General features: G+C 44.8%; 1 protein-coding gene across 3 annotated transcripts in view; it reads left to right on the top strand.

Annotated features, from left to right (window-relative positions):
* The window catches only part of LOC124175783 (unconventional myosin-XV), a 53,350-nt gene that overhangs the window by 13,960 nt on the left and 18,243 nt on the right, over window positions 1–21,147 (top strand). Inside the window, exons 4-26 of one of the 3 annotated variants that reach the window (XM_046556311.1) lie at window positions 4,864–4,952; window positions 5,188–5,251; window positions 5,347–5,456; window positions 5,607–5,891; window positions 5,971–6,148; window positions 6,483–6,761; window positions 6,841–7,170; window positions 7,256–7,543; window positions 7,617–7,774; window positions 7,864–8,585; window positions 8,657–9,125; window positions 9,505–9,707; window positions 9,792–10,063; window positions 10,150–10,329; window positions 10,504–10,957; window positions 11,031–11,788; window positions 12,858–13,010; window positions 14,044–14,525; window positions 14,599–14,883; window positions 14,969–15,180; window positions 15,258–15,456; window positions 15,532–16,546; window positions 17,196–17,438. In XM_046556311.1, coding sequence (XP_046412267.1) covers window positions 4,864–4,952; window positions 5,188–5,251; window positions 5,347–5,456; window positions 5,607–5,891; window positions 5,971–6,148; window positions 6,483–6,761; window positions 6,841–7,170; window positions 7,256–7,543; window positions 7,617–7,774; window positions 7,864–8,585; window positions 8,657–9,125; window positions 9,505–9,707; window positions 9,792–10,063; window positions 10,150–10,329; window positions 10,504–10,957; window positions 11,031–11,788; window positions 12,858–13,010; window positions 14,044–14,525; window positions 14,599–14,883; window positions 14,969–15,180; window positions 15,258–15,456; window positions 15,532–16,546; window positions 17,196–17,438 — 7,428 coding nt within the window. Of the gene's footprint in view, window positions 1–4,863; window positions 4,953–5,187; window positions 5,252–5,346; window positions 5,457–5,606; window positions 5,892–5,970; window positions 6,149–6,482; window positions 6,762–6,840; window positions 7,171–7,255; window positions 7,544–7,616; window positions 7,775–7,863; window positions 8,586–8,656; window positions 9,126–9,504; window positions 9,708–9,791; window positions 10,064–10,149; window positions 10,330–10,500; window positions 10,958–11,030; window positions 11,789–12,857; window positions 13,011–14,043; window positions 14,526–14,598; window positions 14,884–14,968; window positions 15,181–15,257; window positions 15,457–15,531; window positions 16,547–17,195; window positions 17,439–21,147 lie in introns of all 3 variants that reach the window. The other 2 variants (XM_046556310.1, XM_046556312.1) reach the window with 2 other exon arrangements.

The raw sequence follows: 21,147 nt of genomic DNA, 5'->3' as shown, positions 1-21,147 counted from the left end.
ATGGAACGGCAAAATCGAGAATCTGTATATGATTTTATATTATCGAGAGGAATTCCGACGATTCTACAGTTCGACCTTCTATGCTCTGACCTTTTTAATCTTCTACTTCTTCATACTTCGACTTTTAAAATGTTTAAAATCTATACATCAAGTTTTCGTTTTTTAAAAAATACGATATTGTGGCCCTTCGATTTTTTGATCTTTCTACATTTTTACCCTCACCCGGCTGCAGTTGGCGCAGATCGATTGTGGTCAGTGAACAGAAGAACACATCGAATAGTTAGAGGAAGAGAGAAAGAGGAGTCCTGGCGAAGGAACAGGATGCCTCGGACTCACCGCTTCGTCCTGCGGCGTCGCGGACGCGAGGACAGATCGTGTTTCTAGTATCTCACGAATATATCCTGCCGGCTTGAACTTGGGAACGGGATGATGATGATACTCTGCACCTCGAGAGGTTCTAGGCTCGACTCGACGCCCACTGAAATCGCTTCGCCCGAAGCGAATCTGCGCGCCATGCATCCTCCTCTATCATAGACCTTGGTCACCCGGACCACGTTTTGCTCCCTTTGCCCGGTTTGCTCCTTCCTCGTGACTCACCGAGAAACACAAAGCGAACGCGAAGGGTACCGGGTCTCATGCCCGCAGGACTGGTTATCGCTGTAACTCGGCTTTGCCGATGTTATTATTAGGCAGTGACGCTATTGCCTTGTACGCTTTGAGCGCTCGTATACGCGTCGTCGTTTCGAGCAAATTGGTACGATCCGTGCTGAAAAATGAATGAACAAGTAAATAAAGCCGAGGCTTGAATTTATGGAAAGGCTGTTACGGCCTCAACCGTTCGTTCGGTAGTTGCGTGTACCAGGTTTCTGATGCGTTTCTTGCCTTCCAGAAAAACATCTTATCCAGCTTCGACACTGTAGCCCTCAGACTTGAGCTCGGTATTTCCGGTACAAAAAGATCATAGCTAAACCCAAGCTGGCCTGTACAGTCGGCGCATGTATAGGGTGTTCTTGTGACGTTGCGAGACGACCTTTCGATCAGCAGATTTACTCGGTATCAAGTCGTGACGTCTACTTTCTCGCACGGTATGCTTTGCAATTGCAATTCACGATTCTGTGTCTCGTGCATGAATAACCGAAACGTAGATGTTCGAATCGATTTCCATCGTCAGATCTATGATCAGTGAAAAAGGAGATGTACGGCTTAATTGAATATTCCGCGGATCTGACAATTGGATTCGATCACTGTTATGTTTTGAAAGAGAAAAAAATTAACTTTATCGTCATTTCAGTAAAAAACTTCAATGCCGATAGTAATGTTCGATGAAGAACACCTGGTAGATCAAGAATCTAAACTGCTGCTTGGAAATATTCATTGAACCAGTATTACAACTCGTATCCGCGTTTCCTGGCAATCGTTTAAAGCCTATATTGATTCCAGGGTCTTTGAGAGGCTATCTTCGTGTAAACAAGATTAACGGTCAAAAATTATCTGCTAAATTGTATATGCCTATATGGCGAAGAAAAATTAATGACGTCATTACACAGTTACCAATTTTCAAAGCTATGCCTAACGTATTTAAATCTTCTACGACTCCTCGGCCACTTCGATTAGAAGCTTGCAGGCAATGCGCGGTGCATCGGCAGGAGTCGTTGGAATAACGGTAATAGATAAATCTTCCGCGGTTACGTACGAATTCCTCAGACTTCATCTCGGCTCCCACTGTTTAAGGTTTCTATTTTCATTTGAGGCATAGAAGTTAGTGTCACTTTAACCGACTCCTGAGGCATGGTTGGAAACGGATACGCGGACGTGATTAGGCGTACCTCTTGACATGCGAGTGATGTTGTATATTTGCATGAATGCACGCTTGGTTTTGCCGTGACTGTAGGAAGCTGGAATACGCTGGACCGAGCAGAGCCGATGCCGGAGGTCGAGGTGTATTGCACGCACGCACGGTACGGACCCGTGCTTGTGTGTGTACTTTCTCACTTAACGCCGAGGTGAAGAAGAACAAGAAGAAGAGGATACGGACACCGGTTGAAGCTGAGGCAAGTCCGACCGCAAGCGTTAAATATTTAAATGAGGGGGCAAGGCAAGGCAAGGCAACGCAACGGGAACCAGCGGAATGAAGCCGGGGGGAGGAGGAAGGCGGTCTGAGTAGAAAGTTCAATTGAAGACGAGATTATTGGAATACCAGGCATATCCGACTCTGCGTACATTGGATTGGCTTGACGCGCCTCGTGCCTCGTGTAACTAAACTATTATAAGGATATCATGTTGCCTGATGTGTATCGTTACATATTACACCGCAATATAGTCGTGGTACTTACTCGAGTGCCGAGAAAGTGACCGAATGTATTACTCAATTGCGCATCAGCTCCGCTCGCATGGCCCGAGTAAAAGCACAAAAGTATTTATCCGTCTATGAAAGTCAGCTGTTATAAAATCAGTAATAATTAAAATCTCCACGAGCGTTGAAAGCAATTTAATACTTCACAGGTATCGCGTTGCTGTCCGTTAGATGGATAACTTGTATATTCGTACGCTTAATCACTTCCTCGTTATACGTACTCGTATGTCATTTCTGAAATCGATTTAGGTACCTTTTTCCCGTATCCACGCGCTAATGATCAATTATCATCGAATTGAATTAAACTCAACGGAGAGTTTAATAAACTGGTTCGAAATTCGTCGCTTATATGACCTGAATAAGGTCCGCCTAATCTTCGACCACGTTGTCGAGAGTGAAAAAATTGACGCAAATGTGTCGTCACTTGGTACAATTCATGCAGACCATGCGATTTAGGAATTTGAGATAGTGCTTAAAGATCAACGGTAAAAAACGATAGCCGGTGGGCGAGGAGGATTGACAAACGTTGCCACGGAGTTCCAGCAACCACCTACCACGTTTAGATAAATAATTCACCGACAACAATGCATCACCTAGAATTCATAACCGAACACAATGAATTATCATACACTATTTCTGTATGATGCACTGTGTCAAACCTATGCGCACCGGGCGGTGTCCTATTATAGATGACACTGCACATTGACGTAGCGAGCGTTGCATAATAGTGTTACAAATCGTAAATACAATAACACGGTATCGCAATACGGGATATATTATCCAGAGTTTGATTAAAAGGTTATGGCGCTTTAAATCTTCTATTTTTCGTGCAGAAATAATTTCAAGAGATTTTTCGTACGAGAATCGACGGATTCGGGAAGTACAAAAGTTGCGTACACGAAAGGTGAAACCTTTGATACGCCAATGAGTGGGAATTGCAACTTAACGCGACACTCGACGAGCCGGTAGTTAAGAAGGTGATACAAGGGGCTGACTTAATGTCTCCAGATATTTTGTTACGTTTCCGTAAAATTTACGGCTGATTTCACACGTCGTCGAGGAGTCGCGTTTGTCTGTTGCCGGTGAGCGAATCTCGCATCATTGGAGATGAGTATCTATCAAAAGTCGAGGTCGGGAAAATGAGCCAAAAGAGCCGGGAGGAGGTGAAGTTGTGAATGTGCAACAAGGCTCGAGAAACGGTAAAGCGTAATTTTTCAAACCTGAATTGAATATCCGGCAATGGATTAACGCGGGAGACGACGCGACCTTATCTATGAAGATAAAACGTGATTTGTACTTCTATTGTTTACCAAGTGCTGTGCCTTGTCAAGCCCAAAAACGCCCATTCAGTATCTCCGCACACGGTTGTTCACTTCGTCATATAGCTGTTTCTCAAAACAGCTGGTTGCAACAATGGAGCATAATTTGAGGCGGGAAAACGAGCCGCCCATGATGCTAGACGAGAATAATTGGCCCACTGTTTCATGGGAGAGAAGAGAGCCAGGATACGAGCACGTGCTGAATTCAACAGCGTTTGCTCAATCGGCTGACGCAACGAAGGACCCTGAACACGCTGTGCTAACCAGCAAGTATCACGGATCGTACGAAACAATCGAGAGTGAAATCTACTCACAATCAGAGGATAACTCACCGCTGAAAGACGCCGTTGAAGGCAATCGCGATTCGAATTTGCTCGCGACAAAAGGTCAGCACAGTCTGCTCCTTGAACCCGACGCAGTCTATTCCGTTCCAAAGAATGTCTGTCCATCAGGAACATCTACCCTGAACTTGTCGACGATCTCTGAACGGCGCGTTCGCATTCAAGGCCATGACTATACCGCGCCCTTCCAAACTCGGACAGAAGTTGGAACAGGAAGGATTGAAGCGGTCGCGGAACATGCAGAAATAATCTATGACCCCAGACCAGGGACGATGTCGTATCTTTTTGAGACAACTTTTCTCCCCGAAAGTCCGATCGTCGATGATCAAGGATACGCAGTGCCCAGGTCTATTTTTGCCAAGGAGGAAAAGGTTTGCCGATGTGCTCCGAGGCAGGATTTTGTCGAGTGGCACTACAAGACTACCAAGTCTGTCCTGAAGAGACTCAAGAGTTCGGCGTCAAATTCTATCGTCAGTGACGAGTCATGGACCTTGAGCGAATTTGTGGACGGTGACGATGTCAGCTGTCATTCTTTCGAGGAGTACCTCATACTCGACGACGATAGTGATTCCAGTAGCTACACTCGCAGGCAGGGAATTTACAGAACAAAGACTAAGCCGCAGAGATCGACTAACGTTAGTTTCAGGTCGAAAGCCAAGATGATGCCGAGGACCTTGACTGATATTTGCATCAAAGTGATGATGAGAAATGTAATAAGATATTTGATAGGGATCATTATGCCAGAGTATTGTGATGTTTTATTCATCGTTTCACATTGAGGATGAGAGAAAATCGAGTCAGATTATGATTTATTACAATTCCTGATTTCTCGTTTATTTTCTGTTTCCAGCCTCAAGTCTTCACCCTGACCAATTTGAATGGGGTGAGACCGCGGCAAGACCTTGGCCAGAATGGAGTCGAAGATATGATTCAACTATCGTAAGTTTGTCAATATTTACGATTTGACAAAGTCAACAGCAGTCAGGCGGGCCAATACTGGTTTAGATAAAAAAATTTAATTGCCGTCCCACGCTTGCAATCGATATACCGACTGACGATCTAACCTTGTGATCACGCGAATCAACTCATTATGCTAATCGTTTTTATTTGCCCGCCTTGAAATCGTGACCTAGATTACGACTAGTGTCTCGTTGTTAATTTTCGTACGTTACAGAGACTTGAACGAAGCATCGTTACTATGGAACTTGAAAATCCGTTACGACAAGGAGCTGATTTATGTGAGTGCATCCACTTATTTGAATGAATGAATAATTTACGAAATTTATTTCGAATGAAGAGAATATTCTTATCTTTATTCTACTGTTTCTCACAGACCTACACAGGCAGCATCCTAGTTGCGGTGAACCCCTACAAAATGTTCGACATTTACGGCCTTGACCAAGTCAAATTGTACGAAGGACGAATCCTGGGAACTTTGGCTCCGTGAGTCTATTTTCATTATACGAATATTCAGCATGAATTTATTGGATGAGAATGCTGAAGGCCTACGAAGGAAGGAGATAAGCTTATACCAGAAATGGTCAAAGTGAAAGCTGCCTTCGGTATATTGATTTAAACGAAGCTTTTTTGCAGACATCTATTCGCCATCGGTTCTTCAGCGTACAGTCAAGTCTCGGCGGCGAACAACGCGAGCGCAAATCAAGTTGTCGTCATATCCGGTGAGTCTGGATCAGGAAAAACAGAATCGACGAAATTAGTGATGCAGTATTTGGCCGCGGTGAACAGAGCACCGAGCAATCTCGTGACAGAACAAATTCTGGAGGCCGCACCATTGCTGGAAAGTTTTGGTAACGCGAAAACTCCAAGAAACGACAACAGCAGTCGATTTGGAAAATATCTGGAGGTTCATTTCAGAGAGTGAGTGCGAGCAATCCGTTTCCCAGAGATCGTTGGCAATTTCCTGCTGAGAAATATAAGTGTTCCTTTTCTGTATTAGCGGTGTGATAGTCGGCGGCAGAGTGACCCAGTATCTCTTAGAAAAGAGCAGAATAGTAACGCAGGCGTCGGAGGAGAGAAATTACCACGTGTTTTATGAGCTCCTGGCAGGTCTGGATCAACAACTGCGTGACAAGTACGGTCTGCTCACGCCTGATAAATACTTCTACCTGAACCAGGTGAGTCCACAACACTTTATTATATCCATATTCACGTTGCCGTATACCTGTGCACGTGTTTTCATTAATATTTATAAGCTACGCAATAAGATGCCCATTCAATTCTTCACTGCGGAGGTGACAATTTGTGTGTAAATCTATTTATATGCGACGCTATTATCGCAGACACAAACGAATGTATAGGTGTGGACAACGTTTTTTATTCGCTGAATTTGTTGCCGAAAAATTATCAGCAGAGAGAAACAAAAAAAAAATCTTTTTTTTTCGAAATTATTTCCACGGTCATCCTGTCTCTCCGGAGTTAGGTATTTTTTTCAAATAAACAAATCTCCAGGGAGGTAGCTGTGAAATCGATGGAAAGAATGATACGCAGGACTTCAAAGCCCTGCTATCGGCCATGCAAGTATTGGGATTCACGTCTGAGGAACAAGATACTATATTCCGGATTCTTGGTAGCGTTTTGCACTTGGGTAACGTTTACTTTCACCGGAAGCAACTGAGACATGGACAGGAGGGTGTCGAGGTTGGATCCGACGCTGAAATTCGCTGGGCCGCACACCTGCTCCAGGTCAACGCGGACGGTATCATCAGGGCGCTAACCACTAAGACGACCGTAAGATTGGAGAGAGATTTCAATTGGGCATTGAGAAGGTTGCGGCAGAATTCAGAAAAAATGTTCTTTACGATTACAGGAAGCCAGAAACGAGAGAGTCGTGACTGCCCTAAACATCGACCAGGCCTTGGACGCCCGGGACGCGTTTGCAAAAGCACTGTACAGTTCCCTCTTTGCGTGGCTCGTTGCTCGAGTAAATCACATCGTTTATAAGGGAACAAAGCAGACCTCGGCGATATCAATTCTCGACATATTCGGTTTTGAGAATTTCACAGAGAACAGCTTCGAACAGCTATGCATCAACTACGCGAATGAAAATTTACACTTCTATTTCAACAAGCACATATTTAAGCTTGAACAGCAGGAGTACGCGAAGGAAAAAATCGACTGGACGATGATTAACTATACTGTAAGTTGGGAACGAAAATACTTGGGAGTTTGAGGTGTATCGCGACTTTCAAATTCACGTTAACACGATTTTAACAACCTTCTAGGACAACCTCCCAGTGATAAATCTGATCGCCAAGAAACCAGTGGGGATACTTCACCTCCTGGACGATGAAAGCAACTTCCCAAAGGCGAGTGATTTGTCCTTTTTGGAAAAGTGCCACTACAATCATGCCCTCAGTGAGCTTTACTCCAGGCCGAGAATGAACTCGGCGGAATTCGCTATCAAACATTACGCAGGTCAGGTTTGGTATAATGTCGAGGGTTTCCTTGACAAAAATAGAGACACTCTGAGACCTGACGTCGTCGAGCTGCTCATCAGCAGTAAAATACTCGTGAGTTGATAATTGTTTGTAAAATCATAACGGAATCTTAACACCCTTTGTCAACTTCCTTATTCACTTCAAGATGGTCAGCAAGATGTTCCAGCACGTGAGAACGACTCACGAAGCAAACAAAACCATGAACAAGCCAAACGGCAGATTCGTCACGATGAAGCCACGAACGCCGACAGTTTCGGCCAGATTCCACGACAGCTTGCAGCAGCTTTTAGACCTGATGTCACAGTAAGTGAAAAAAAATCGCAAGTGAAGGATCAGTTAGACAATCGACGAAACGATACTGGATGAACGAAACTATTTTTATCGCGTTTCAGGTGCAATCCATGGTTCGTACGCTGTATAAAACCGAACACAGAAAAGGCGCCGATGAAGTTCGACATGCCCTGTGTACTGGAACAGCTACGTTACACGGGGATGCTGGAAACGATTCGCATTCGTAAAACCGGCTACCCAGTGCGCCTTTTGTTCAGTCACTTCGTAGACCGCTATCGATACTTGGTGCACACAAATCTACCACGCGGTGCGCCGAACAAGGAACTGTGCAGAATGATCCTCGACAAGGCTGCTCCACAGGAGTCACATACTCAGTATCAGCTGGGACTGACCAGAGTTTTCTTGAGAGAGTCACTGGAGAGAACTCTCGAGTACAACAGAGCGCTGATCCTTGAAAGAGCTGCCATCACCGTCCAGCGGTATACCAGAGGCTTCCTCGCTCGCAGGAGATTCTTGAACATTTCTCGAAGCACCGTTCTCCTCCAGGCGGTCTATCGCGGGTACCGCGAACGAAAAAACTACAAAGCTCTTAAGAAGGGTGCAATTATGGCGCAAAAGCTGCACAGGGGCAGAAGAGAGAGAGCCAAGTTCAGGGTCCTCAAGGCCGAGATGCAGAAGAGGGCAGAGATCGAGAAGGCCAGCAGGGAAAGGGCCAAGGCCAAACAACAGCGCGAGGAACAGGAAAGAGCCTCCAGAGCTGTGGCTGGTGTTAATCATCTGGAGATTCCAGCAGAGCTTGCTTTCATCTACAGCAAACTAGACGGTGAATTTTGTAGCGCGATTTCAGATTCGCATTCAGTCCCAGTATTTGCTCATTTCTTTTCGGTTTTGCAGACTGGCACCCGACACACACGGAACGGAATTTGCTCAAGGTAGTTGGTCCCGTGGTGCCGCAGCCTTACAGCTATCGTCTTCCGGCTGACATTGACCAGCACCAGTTCTCCAAGTTCACGAATATCTACTTTAAGAGTCATATTTTTGGAATGAAACGGGAGCCGATCAAGACGCCGTTCTTAGCGAAGGCGCGGGACCAAGACTACACTGACTCCCTGATGATTTTCAAAATGCTTTTGCGATTTATGAACGAGAACAACCTCAGTGGAAAGCGTGAGCAGGCTCTGGGAGACTACATTGTCAACAAGGGGATAGTCAACGAGAAACTGAGAGACGAGATTGTCTGTCAATTGGCTAATCAGACCTGGAAAAATGAGAATGATGCTAACAAGGAGAGGGGCTGGCTCTTGCTGTCGAATTGTTTATCAGCCTTCCAACCGAGTCCGACACTCTTCAAATACCTTCTCAAGTAAGCGTATGATATATTTCTCAACACTACGTTCCGAGGATGAAAGTAAAATCTTGTAAATGCGAGAACGAACAGTTTTTTCATCTCGCTTTAAGAAATTTTGCGATGTCAGTATTCTTGGAATGAGGTTAAAAAATGAATCTTCTTTTGACTGTGGAGTGTCTCGACGTTTGCGCATCCATCAATCTCTCTTCACCTCTTTTGTTACGGTATTTGTAAAGTGGGAGCGAACACATCCGACACAGACATGCTTTCTAAACGACGAAACAGAGTTACAAAAAAGCAATTAAAATAGATTAACATAAAATTCAAAGCTTCTTCTCTGCTCACTTCTCCATTACGCAAGTGCATGTTATTCACGCATGAGATTACTTTTCAGGTACGTTTCGGACCACGCTTATGACGGCTACAAGGCCTACTGTCAGCGAAAACTTCTTCAGGGTGAAAGAACCGTGCTCAGAATGACGAACAACAATCAATCAGCGACCTATCAAGTCGCCAGAAATTATCCACCCTGTGTTCTGGAGTGGCGAGCAAACAGAAACCGAGTGAACATGGCGCTAAGCGTTGGCTTTTACGATGGTGGGTTGCGCAAAGTGATCATATTCGCAGTAAATGTGGTAATCAGCTTTGTGACAAGACTTATCATGGATTTTAAATTCTCAGGTGAAACTACTACTTGTGCCGTCGACTCTTGGACGTCGTGTGAAGAGCTGGCTAACCTCGCAGTCCAGAATCATGGTGTTGATAACACAGGCTGGACCATCACTTTGTGGAATCAGTTAGACGGGCCTGACGCTATAGTCACTGAAACCAGTGGATTTGACTACGTTCTGGATTTGATTTCGGAAATGGAACTCACTCCCGCTTTCCCTTCGGCTAAGAATATCTTCATGGAACAGAGGAAGAACAGCTTCCCAGCTATCAAGAAGCGAGAGGTGAATTTTTGTGTATCCTTTATTGCCTCTATTTGCAGTTCAACATTCATCAGTTACAGTTTTTCATTTGATTAATTCATTTTCAGCATGCTCAAGTGATGAGGGAATTAGAACAGGAGCTCGAACCGCCTGTGCTGAAAACGTTCCAGCCCCTGGAGAGAAAACCAATTCCGAAAGTCATTGAAAAGCCAGTCGTAGAAACGGAAATTCAATCTCCGAGACGGCCAGCTGTCCCACCTCCGCAACCACCAGTTTCCAAAGCTCCTGTAAGAAATAATTGACGTTCATTATCAAGCTACAAAGTTTTTTTCAGTCATTTTGCTCTGTAAGCAATCGATTTCACAACTAAAAGACATGTTCCTGAGCATGATGAATCACTTGTACAGTTTTTTAACATTTTCTATTAACCTTTTTCTTCAAATCTTGAAAAATTTTAGCAGACGAGAAAGCAGTCTCACGAAGGAATACTAGAGACTTCTGAATCGGGCCTCTCCCGAAAATCAGCCCTGAATGACCGTTACTTTGAGAAGGACAAGCAGCGGAGTAGAAGTTTGGACAATTTACTGCAACCGGACGCCGTGACGCCACCAAGCAAGCTTGCGAACCTGGGACTGTCGTCATCTAAGTTGAACGAGCGATACCACAGCCTGGAAAGAATCGGGGAAACATCGGCGGTGACGAACGTTGAGTATATGAGCAGGGCTGAGATCATGCAGGAGAGGAAATACAGCCGCATCAGCCGAACAACAGAGCCCAATATCCTGGAAGAGGAAGACCTGACCATCGATTTCGAATACCCGGACATTCAGTCGGTTAGCCAAACCGGAAGATCCGAGGACGACAAGAGTAGCTACATCAGGTCACAGACGAGATTCATCAAGTCGCAGTACCCAGGTAAGATACTGAGACCATTGCAACATGACGCAATTCGATTCGATGACAAAAGCCTCCGCTTCTCTATTTTCAGGGAAACGCGCTTTTCCTGGAAGCCAATCGAGCAGAGCCTACATCGAGAAGAGCGAATACGGGGGAGTGAAGTCGTCCGCAATGTCCGACACCAGCGAGGCACCTTCCTTGGCTTCCCACGTAAGGAGAGTGCGGGTTCCAAGTCAAGCATCTGACGTAGATCAGTTTCTGGATGAACTGTTCATGCCGGTGCTTGACGGTAATTTGGACGAGCTCTCGGACGCTAGAAGTCTGGCCGCGAGTATCAAGGGCTTAGCGAACAGAGGAGGACCGCCGAAGACTATAGGAGATTTCGTGAGCTGGGCGACTAAAGAGAGTTTCGTAGGTAGTGAAATCGTCTCGGTTATCCCAGAGGAAATTGCATCGAGGATAAAGGGGGGCGGGAATATGGACATTCCAAATCAGAACGCTGCATTCAACTTCAATCCGATGTCTCCGGCGGGGATGATGTCACCTCCAATGATGATGCCGATGTTCAGCCAGACTCAGCCTGTTCAGAATCAGCAAAACCCCGGAATGAACTCTGGCTTCATGCCCATTCCCATTTACAACATGCAAGGCCTCAGCCTGCCCGCTCAGTACCCGAACTCTCCGCCCAACCAGAACAACGACATTGCTGCATACCAGCAGAATTTGCAAAGGGCTTTTTTGCAGAGCGCTATGGCGCAGAATATTCAAATTCAGCAGCAACTCTTGGCCCAGAATCAAGCGCTCCAACAGCTCTTGGTACAGAGCCCGCAGAACGCAGCTCAGCAGCCGGTAAGTCAGAAAAAAACGAGTCTTCAGAGATCTCATACGATACTTTTGTACAAAGTCTTTATGCATATAATACGATATTTTTTAAACACACTTTTCTATGAGTTTTGATTTTTGTTTTACACGGTTGACACACCATGGATTTGGAAATAGCTTGAATGCATCACTTGTAAAATACCTAAATCGTTCTACACGCTGATACAATTTTTGAACTGTAAATAACACGATTTTTCAACGAGTGGTTGGATCCCATCCAACTTCTGTATTAGCTTATATTTTATTTTAACTGCACGACGTCAGGTGAAGTCATAACTCAGGGTGGTAACCCAGATCATCAGTATCGATTACTGATTGTCATCATAATGACGACAATCTTTCGATCAATTCAGAACACTTTACGCTGTAACCAATATTCCTCATAGCCGTGAAATGAATGATTAGCTTACTCATCTTTGAACGACTGATGTCAGTCTTAAATTACGTCAGTATTTTAGAAATACTCCTTTTACACGTGTAAAAAGATCTGCACGAAATTATTTAATTCTGCCAATGCACAATTAGCTTTCAAAGCTATGACGAGTATAATGGAAAACATGATTTACGAACCTAATGCCAATAACATAAAGTCTTGCTAATGCGTAACTAATAGCGCCAAAATATAATTAAGTGTAATGGTGTGAATTATTCTGACATTGAATACCGAACAACTTTTAATTCTGCGCACGATGATAGATGATGAAAGTAAACGGACTATAAGAGAATACGTGCTAGTAACCGGTTGAAGCCTGGTGAGTGATGAATCATCGGGTGTCAGCCAGATCTAATTTATGCGATGAAAATAACTTGGTATTTATACCTGTATGCACTATTTTATAATCATAGCAAAGTCTGTTACTAATTTACTGACTTATATTTCACTTGCTGAAAAACTTAATCTTCGTCGCACGTGACGAAATAATAACTGGATTGAAAAAAGGCGTGTCCTTTTTTTTTTAATTTTTAACTATCTACACTTGTGGTTGAGATTTCTTTGGGTCTGAAATCGGGGAATGGTATCGGTGTGTGTTTCCAGGGCATGCCTTCTCCTCCGACGTACTCTGCGGGCCCTTTGGGCATGTCTCTAGCCCCCCCAGCCCCAAACAATCAAAATGAAATGATTCAAATGAATGAAACGAACAAAATGAACGAACTGGGCCCCAATGACTCTATCGGACGCTATTCCAAGGTATCTATTCGTTCAACTATAGATGCCTAGCATAAATTATACTCATCAGTCTGCACTAGGGTACAAATGAGGCAAGCAAACCAGAGCGGCATGGCGTCCTCTTCGTTGCTCATCAACTCACCTGTTACAAACTTCTTAATTCATTAAGTTCCCCGGTGGTTTTGGATAATCTCGATTGAACCCAGTTTTGAGACACACCGTCTTCTAGCCTAGCTATGGCTAATTTACCAATTTACATGCGTTGAGCAACTCCGAAACTCGTTAGTGCAGCGGATACCTTCGATTATTACAAGAGTCTCCACGTTCTCTGTCTCATATCCACGATTATAGTCGCTCGAGATAATTCCACTGCCAGTTATTATCTCCCTAGCCATTGCTCTCCGACCAACTATCCAAATAACTACTTTTGAAAGAGACGCGAGTTGCAGTATTACGCCCACTTGAAACCACCGTGGAATTGATGATTGTGAAAAATGTGATGAATAATAAGCTGCCCGCAAGTAACTTGCGTGTCCTTAGCAAACACGAACCAGTTTGTAGCTAGCTTTAAACGCAGGACAATGATAATCAAACATCTATTCCTCATGTATATTCTCTTTCTTGCACTGTGTTATTAACGCACGGAACTTGCTCTATTAATATAATAACCCTGGCATAGTCCAGCAAATCGTTGTTTCACAGACTACCAGGCAGCTGGCCTCAATCGATGGGTCAAACACTTAGTCATCGCCGATGTAAATAATTGTTAAGAGTATTTGAAATCCAATGAAAGTCTGTTGAAGATTTTGCGATCAGCAGAGTGATCGACCTTTAACTTTGAGCCGGTTTACTCGTAGTCTGGATTCTTAATAACGATTCACGTCTGCACAAGAAACTGTCCACTGTACCTTGCACGCAACTTAAAATCCGTTATGTTTACATGTAAATTTATACCCACACAGACATTTGTAAAGTTGTGATTCGCACTGACCCTTCTTCAAGTATTTCCCCAAATATGAACTTTGCGATTAACCCAATACTCGCAACCTGCCAGGTCTCCTTCCGCGAGCCAAACGACGGCGAGCTTTGGTCGACAGAAAAGCGTACAATGCCTGCGCAGTCGACGCCGGTAGTTCGGCAGGAAACGGTGGTTGTCAAGGCGCAGGTTCACCGGTCTCAGAGCCCTCCTCGAAAGGGAAGCGGAAGCCAAGAGACCCGTAAGGTCAGCAATGATTACGGGGTGCGGAAGATCAGCGTCGAACGGAAGTCGAACGAGAGGAAAGTATCCTCGTCTTCCGAGCTGCGGCGGACCAACGTAAACAAAGGAAACGTTCAGACCAATTTCACCAACGTTCTGAGCGAGCTTAAGAACCGGAAGAGCAGCGTCGAGAGCAACATTTCCAGTTCGAGCAACAGCAAGGGCGTTCCTCCACCCCCGCCGATGCCGCCACCGCTGGAACTCAATGACCCATCGGAATCCAGGCCGTTCCTCGATCCATATGGAAGAGCGAAGACTGTCAGGATTGGAAAGTGGAGGTGAATATCTGCGGGCTTTCCTCCTGATCGGTATTCTTCAACTTCTTCTTCTTGACCGTGTAATGTTTTTCAGGTGGCCCCCACCGAGTGACGCTACTGAGGCTCAGATTCAAGACAGCTTCATAGAGTTCAAAATGCGGCAACAACATCAACAGAGGAAAATCACACCTCAGTACCAGGAGTACCAGGTCGAGGGCGAGAACTCTGCCGAGGGTGGTGTCGAATGGGAAGAGTTCGAGATTGAAAACGTCAACGGAAGTGAGGAGCGCAGTTCCAACAATCGGAACGCAACTACGAGCCCATCTAGGCACGAAGATGGACACAAGGACGACGGGGAGAGAAAGAAGAAGAAGTCCAAGTCAGTATTCGTTTGTGTTTCAACAAGTATAACTATTTCAGCAGATGACTAGAAGCAGACGTCATGTCTATTTTTTTCTCTACAGATCTGGATTCGAAATCGGAGCTCAACGCCCGTCTCCTGGTAGCATTGGCAAGCTCAAACTCAGTTCGGAGATGAGACAGCGGCTAGAAAAGGTGACGGCAAACCATAGCGTCAGGTCAACCAAGACGACTGAGAAGCCAGCGTTACCCAGAGAGGATGGCAAGGTCAAGAGACTGGAAGACAACAGGAAACTACTGCTGGAACAGCAGCTGGGTAATAAATCTTGTTCCCCATGAACAATGCACATCACTCGACATTCCTGAATTTTTACGAATTATGAACTACTACAGGTGGAAGGTGGGACGACTACGCGTCAACGACTGGAGACGACGCCCAGAGCGTAACGTCGAAGGGAACGACGGACATGATGACGCAGGCCCAAGTGGTCCGCAGTCAGATTGAGCGAATGGAGAGGCCGGCGCCACCCCCGCCCCCGGTTACACCCCCGCAGCCACCCAGTCCTCGAGGTGGCAGCATGTACAGTCACAGGTGAATATCTTTGGCACGAGTGGAACATCAGGTGATGCGTTGCCCACATGACGATGCTGTTATCGCTGATTTCAGTCAATCCGGAGTGCCTCAGCCCAGATCACCACCGGCTCCAGTGGAGCCAAAGAGTCGCGAGGTCTTCCGGGGTTCTCCGGAGTCGGACATGTTCGACCACTCGCCAAAGAACCAGCGGGACATGTTCAGCCAGAGTCGAGACCTGTTCGCGTCGCAGCAGCACCTCAGGGAGTCGCAAGAGTACAGAACGCAGTACGAAAACGGTAAAAGCTTCTACGGCAAGGACAGCACGGACATGGCCAGCTCGACGCGGGACAACCGGAGCGCCGATTTCGACTCGAGGAAGGACGTAACCTCCGACTTATTCGACGCGGTGTCGTCGAAAACGCCTTACGGCAGGGATGCGTACTCCTCGGGTAGGGATATATTTGACACGACAAACGCGAAGAGGGACTCATTCGGGATGATGAGAGACGTCTCGCCAAAGTCTAGGGACAGCTTCGGAATGCCGTCCTCGAGGGACTTTGGAGTGGTCCCTAACACTCGGGATTCATTCGCCGCCCAGCGTCAGGGATTCAAAAGGCTAGACCGCGAGGCCGAGCGGAGATCCAGCGTTGCCTCGACTCATCACACCGATAAGATGGAGAGGATCGAGATCGAGGAGTGGCCAGAGTTCCTGAAGCCCGTTCTGCCGCCGGTTGAGAAGCCGGAGATCGAGAAGGCCCAGGAGGTCGTTGACACCAAGCTGTACCCTCAAGCATCCACTGCCCATTTCACCTACAACCGCGTTACATGGACCCTCAGAGTCAAGAAGGAGGTCTTTGCTCCTAACGAGAATTTGACCAGTCCTTTAGCTCTTCATCTCGTCTTTTGTCAGGTTGCGTACGATGTACTCGCCACCTCCAGCATCAGGATAAACAAGGAGGATAGGCAGAACATGCTCAAAATGCTTGACAATTACGGAATCAATTTGGAAAACCTTCAGAGCACTCAGCACAAGATTACGATAAAAAAGAACGTCGTCGACATGGCCAAGCAGTGGCCGATCTATTTCGCGAGGATCTTTCCAGTTTCGGTAAGTCTTTAATCTTGAACTTTTATAAGCTTACTAGCTTTTGCTTATCAAACGTGTTTATTAAATTCGACGGACTTATTTTTATCATTCTCCTTCGGAAATCAATGCTCTCCAGAATATACAGAATTTACCACCTCATCAATGAATGCCATCAGAAATTGTACAAACAAACACCTGTTTCCTCCATGTCCTATTCAAAAGAATATCTACTGGGTTTGACGAAGCCATCATAGTTTTTTCATTGAACAATCTCATCACCTTCAATTCGAGACGCATTAAAGTCGTCAATGTGAGGTAACGCGACTGAATTGTTCATCCCACGTCTCGTTTCCCACCATGTAAAATGCGGGGGAAAATCCGTACTTGCGTAATCCGACGTAGGTAGACGAGGTACCTCGCGTGTTGGACAAAGCATCGTAATTACACTATTTTATGTAATGTAGTGGTTATGTATATATATATATATATATATATATATATATATATATGTACATATTTATTATACGTATATGTCCGAAGGTGGCCACGATAAAAACTTGTTGCGCAAGAGCGAGTGCAACGTTGAATGCTGGATTGTTGAAATGGCCCGAAGAAAATGAAATGGAAAAAAGAAACTCTCGTTAAACATCTCATGTTCGTTGTCTTCCAGATCGGACCACAGCATCCGGAAGCCCAGCACGTTGCCGTGTCGCATCATGGCGTTCGGCTGATAAAGAGAACGACGAGTGGTGACCTGGTCATTCTAGAGACTCTGCTCCTCGAGGATATCGTCGGCGTCGGACCGACCAGATCCGGGGTCTGCAGTCTGCAGCTCTCTTCCGGCGTGAGGCTTCCTCTGCACACCAACAGAGCTCCGCAGCTCGGAGAAATGATCAGCAAGTACATCCGATCGGTAAGTCGGCCATCAATGATAATTTGTAGCGTTACGCGAGGCGATGGAGTAGAAAAAAAACTGTTCTGAAGCAAAAAATGTGGTGCAGTTACTCGAAACTTGGGACCAAGGCCATTATATGGTGCGGATTATCTTTTCTTAAGATTCGAGTCCCGTCAAAAGTGGTACAAACTGAACGACCAATACGTGATGCTTTTTCTTCTTTTTGTTTGATCACTTCAAAGAGGCTTCGAACACACGAGTTCGTTGTACATGTAACCTGAAAAATTCGTGAGACCTATTGAAGCACTCGCTTATGATCCGATCCTTGCTTTAGCATATGTGCTTCAGGCAATATTACGTCATGCAAAGTTCAAAAGTTGTAAAACGTTACCTAATTCGAAGTAATAACATGCGAGATCGAGGAACTAATTTGCTCTCCAGACGTGAAAAGTACATGACCGTTTCGAGAGATCTCTTTAATTGAATTAATTGCGCACGGTTCGTTCAAACGTACGTGAACTTTCGTTTTTATTTTTTTCTTTATTTTTCGACAAACGTATTCTGTTCTTCGTCTCTTTTGTCAGAAATTGAATGTACTAAAAATTGAAATAATTGCTGTTCTCTGTGATAAATTTATTCCCTAGTAGACTCTCTGCAATTATGTAACACTTATAGGTAACCGAATCTGTATTAGTTTCTGAATTGAGTGTCGAATATTGTTTCTTTCGTAATAATAGATCTCATTCGTACATTCAACTCTTTCACTCACAAAGGCATTATTCATTTCAAAACGCTTTGAACGAATCGAACAAACCACACACGTGAACATAACATACACGATATGATTATATATAAGTTATACCAACTGGGTTGAGTTGCGACACTCGGAATAACTCAAGACACCGTACTTATCCCGTATCCAACTGCGTCGCTGTGCACACCGGCATTTCGAGATTCCAATTCAAATTTCATACAGCAGCTACCAGTGCACCTTGTAAGTACAAACGAGCGCTGCTCTTCGTCGAGCTCTGACACTTTGCGCAATTCACGCTTATAGTACTGTATTTTACTATCCTACGTACGCTTCATGGCGAAATAATTGTCAACCGACTGCACCTATATAAAAGACTAGAAATCCGCCTGAACAATGTTGTTAAATCACTAATTAGAAGTGTGCAGATGTGAATATTCGTTTCTCTAAAAATGTTGCACAGCTCGAATAACGCTTTTTCAATTGATGTGCAATATTTGACTTCGGTTAAAATTCTTCGTTGAAATTCTTCCAATTTTTTTCCCACTAATACTTTTCCTTCAAAAATATAGATTTGAGAAATTCAGAGGATAAATTACTTTGAAGTAGCGGCTTTAGTTCCAAAACTGTCAACCAAGAAGTATAATTTTCCTCGCGAATCCCTCAATTAGTAACGACGACATGGAATCGGCTCGGAGCGATCACCGGTCTGGAATTCAATTCATGTATGCGAGCGGCCTTCCGGCTCAGAAATCGCCGATTGACAGTTCGTGAAGCTGATATCGGATCGAGATATAAAAAACGCACCCACACGCCGGTCGGCGGTACGTGAAGCGTGTGTAAATACGCGGTATGGCCGCGTGTATTATGCCAATCCGATTGGCATCTAAGGCGCGTCTCCGGCCGGCGTGTGGATAGAAGCGTGGAGCCAAGCCTGCAGGCTGGAAAGGCAGCCCATACCCGGTTAATGAAAAGTTATCTGGCCGTAAGGTCAAGCTGGAATTCCTCACCCGGGGTGCAGATACACGCGCTGGACGCGTGTATGTTTCCGAGGTTTGGCTAGGTACGAGTTTCCTGCGTGATCAGCGAGCGTTGCGAGAGGAAATGCGCAGTCTGACCCCAACCATCGTGAACAGCTGCCTCGAGAACCCGATGTGCCGCCTGTCCATAACTAGAAATCTAATCTCTCCTATCACGTGACAGTCTCGAGCTGACTCCCGGTTTCTCCGACGGACGTGGTGGCAAAAAAAAAAAAAAAAAACAAAGAAGAAGAAGAAGAAGACGAAGTAAAGCAAAAAAGTTTTTCTCTCAAATCAAGATCGGGGAAAACGAACAGACTCTGTAGCTCTTTCAGCGGGAGGAGACTCATGCAGCCGATTCCCAACTTCGATATCGAATTGCGTTATTTTACCTTCGTGTGAACATCGCGAGGCTGGTTGCACGCACCAGATGCCACGGGGAACGAACCCTTTCGCTGTACGGGGGCGTATAATGACTCGTATCTAATCCAAATGAGCTCCTTCAACTAAAGTTTCATTAACGACGTCTAATTACCGATTAAAATTTAACCGCGTGGTTAATTGGCGAGAAGTTTTTTGCAGATCAGCACTAATTTTCTTGATCGTGGGACGCGAGCGTGATTATTCAAGTGGTCCTGATCCTCCGGTTCATGGACCGCAGGATAAAATCTTGTCCACTGTCGTCTCGAACATTTGTCTGAAAATATTCAAGGTTCTGAATCCTGAATACATGTTTTAATAAACCCGAGATCCGACTACTTGGAAAATCGAAGAGAGAGGATCGAATGTCAATGACAGGATCATAAAAATCTTATTAAAACCGTGAAGGTCAAAGTGTTTTGGTGACGCGTGTATAAATAGCTTTGCGTAATAAAATTCCTCAAAGATTAGAAAGGCGATTTGTACGATATTTCAGCGAGACGTTATTAAATTGTGTTCACTACTTTCACGCAAATTGGTAGCGAAGCTGCCGCAGCATTAGGCACATATCAACATCACATATATTCCTGCACAAAAGTTTTTATTTACCGTTTAGTAGCATTCATATCGGTCGACTCGGGAACTTATACTACGATTCGTATCGATAGAATCATTAGCAGTCATCATCATCGGGTTCGAAAAGCCTCAGCCCGTAACGCGATCGTATAATAAATCTGTCAGAATGTTATAACCGGTATTTACAAGTGTACACAAAACATCTTACAACCATGTATATAATAAAAGTTTTGCTCGAGCGAGATTCCGCGAGTATTTGTACTTCATTTCCAGTGAGTGATCATATGTGTTGAACGACGCCTCCATTCCTCCCCGCTCTCGGCATTCTTATAAACTAGAGGCCCAGATATCAGCCGACCCGCGATACGCAACCACCGTCATTTTTAATTAATCTTTATTATTAGTTTCGTCGTCCAGCCGACGCGACCCGGTTATTAATTCGGCCAATTACGGGGTTATTTATACGGACCCAAACGACGCTTACTCGCATTTCTATTCAGCTTGCATTCACCAAATAGTTCCAATTAGGCTTTACACCTCGTTAATAGTGAATCTGGACAATCGCTAAAGTAGCGGTTGTAAAAAATTTCTTTCTTAATTCTTCCAATCCTGGTCCATCTAACGGTTCTAATTCGAATGAGAAATCAATATGTGTGTATTTGGCTTTCTCAACCCTTGAACAATTTTTCATTACATTATCGGTGATTGTGCAAATTATCTAAATGACAGCTACTTGAATTTGCAACTCCGAAGATTTTCAACATGCATTCGTAGAATTTAATGAACAATCCTTGGTTACCAGTTTCTTTCTGCTATTTTCGAGAATATTTTATTGGTGATCTACGTGAGCATCGATCGCGAAATTTTGTGTTTGATGAATAAGACATGCGGCACGAAACTTTCAGAAATCATCGCCTTTCGTTCATCCAACAATTTCTTATTGAAATTTAATTGTTTCCTT

The sequence above is a fragment of the Neodiprion fabricii genome, chromosome 2 (genome assembly GCF_021155785.1).
Source record: "Neodiprion fabricii isolate iyNeoFabr1 chromosome 2, iyNeoFabr1.1, whole genome shotgun sequence".
Taxonomy (NCBI): Eukaryota; Metazoa; Arthropoda; class Insecta; order Hymenoptera; family Diprionidae; genus Neodiprion; species Neodiprion fabricii.
The sequence above is the reverse complement of the archived record's forward strand: the minus strand, read 5'-3'. Positions and strand labels throughout refer to the sequence as shown.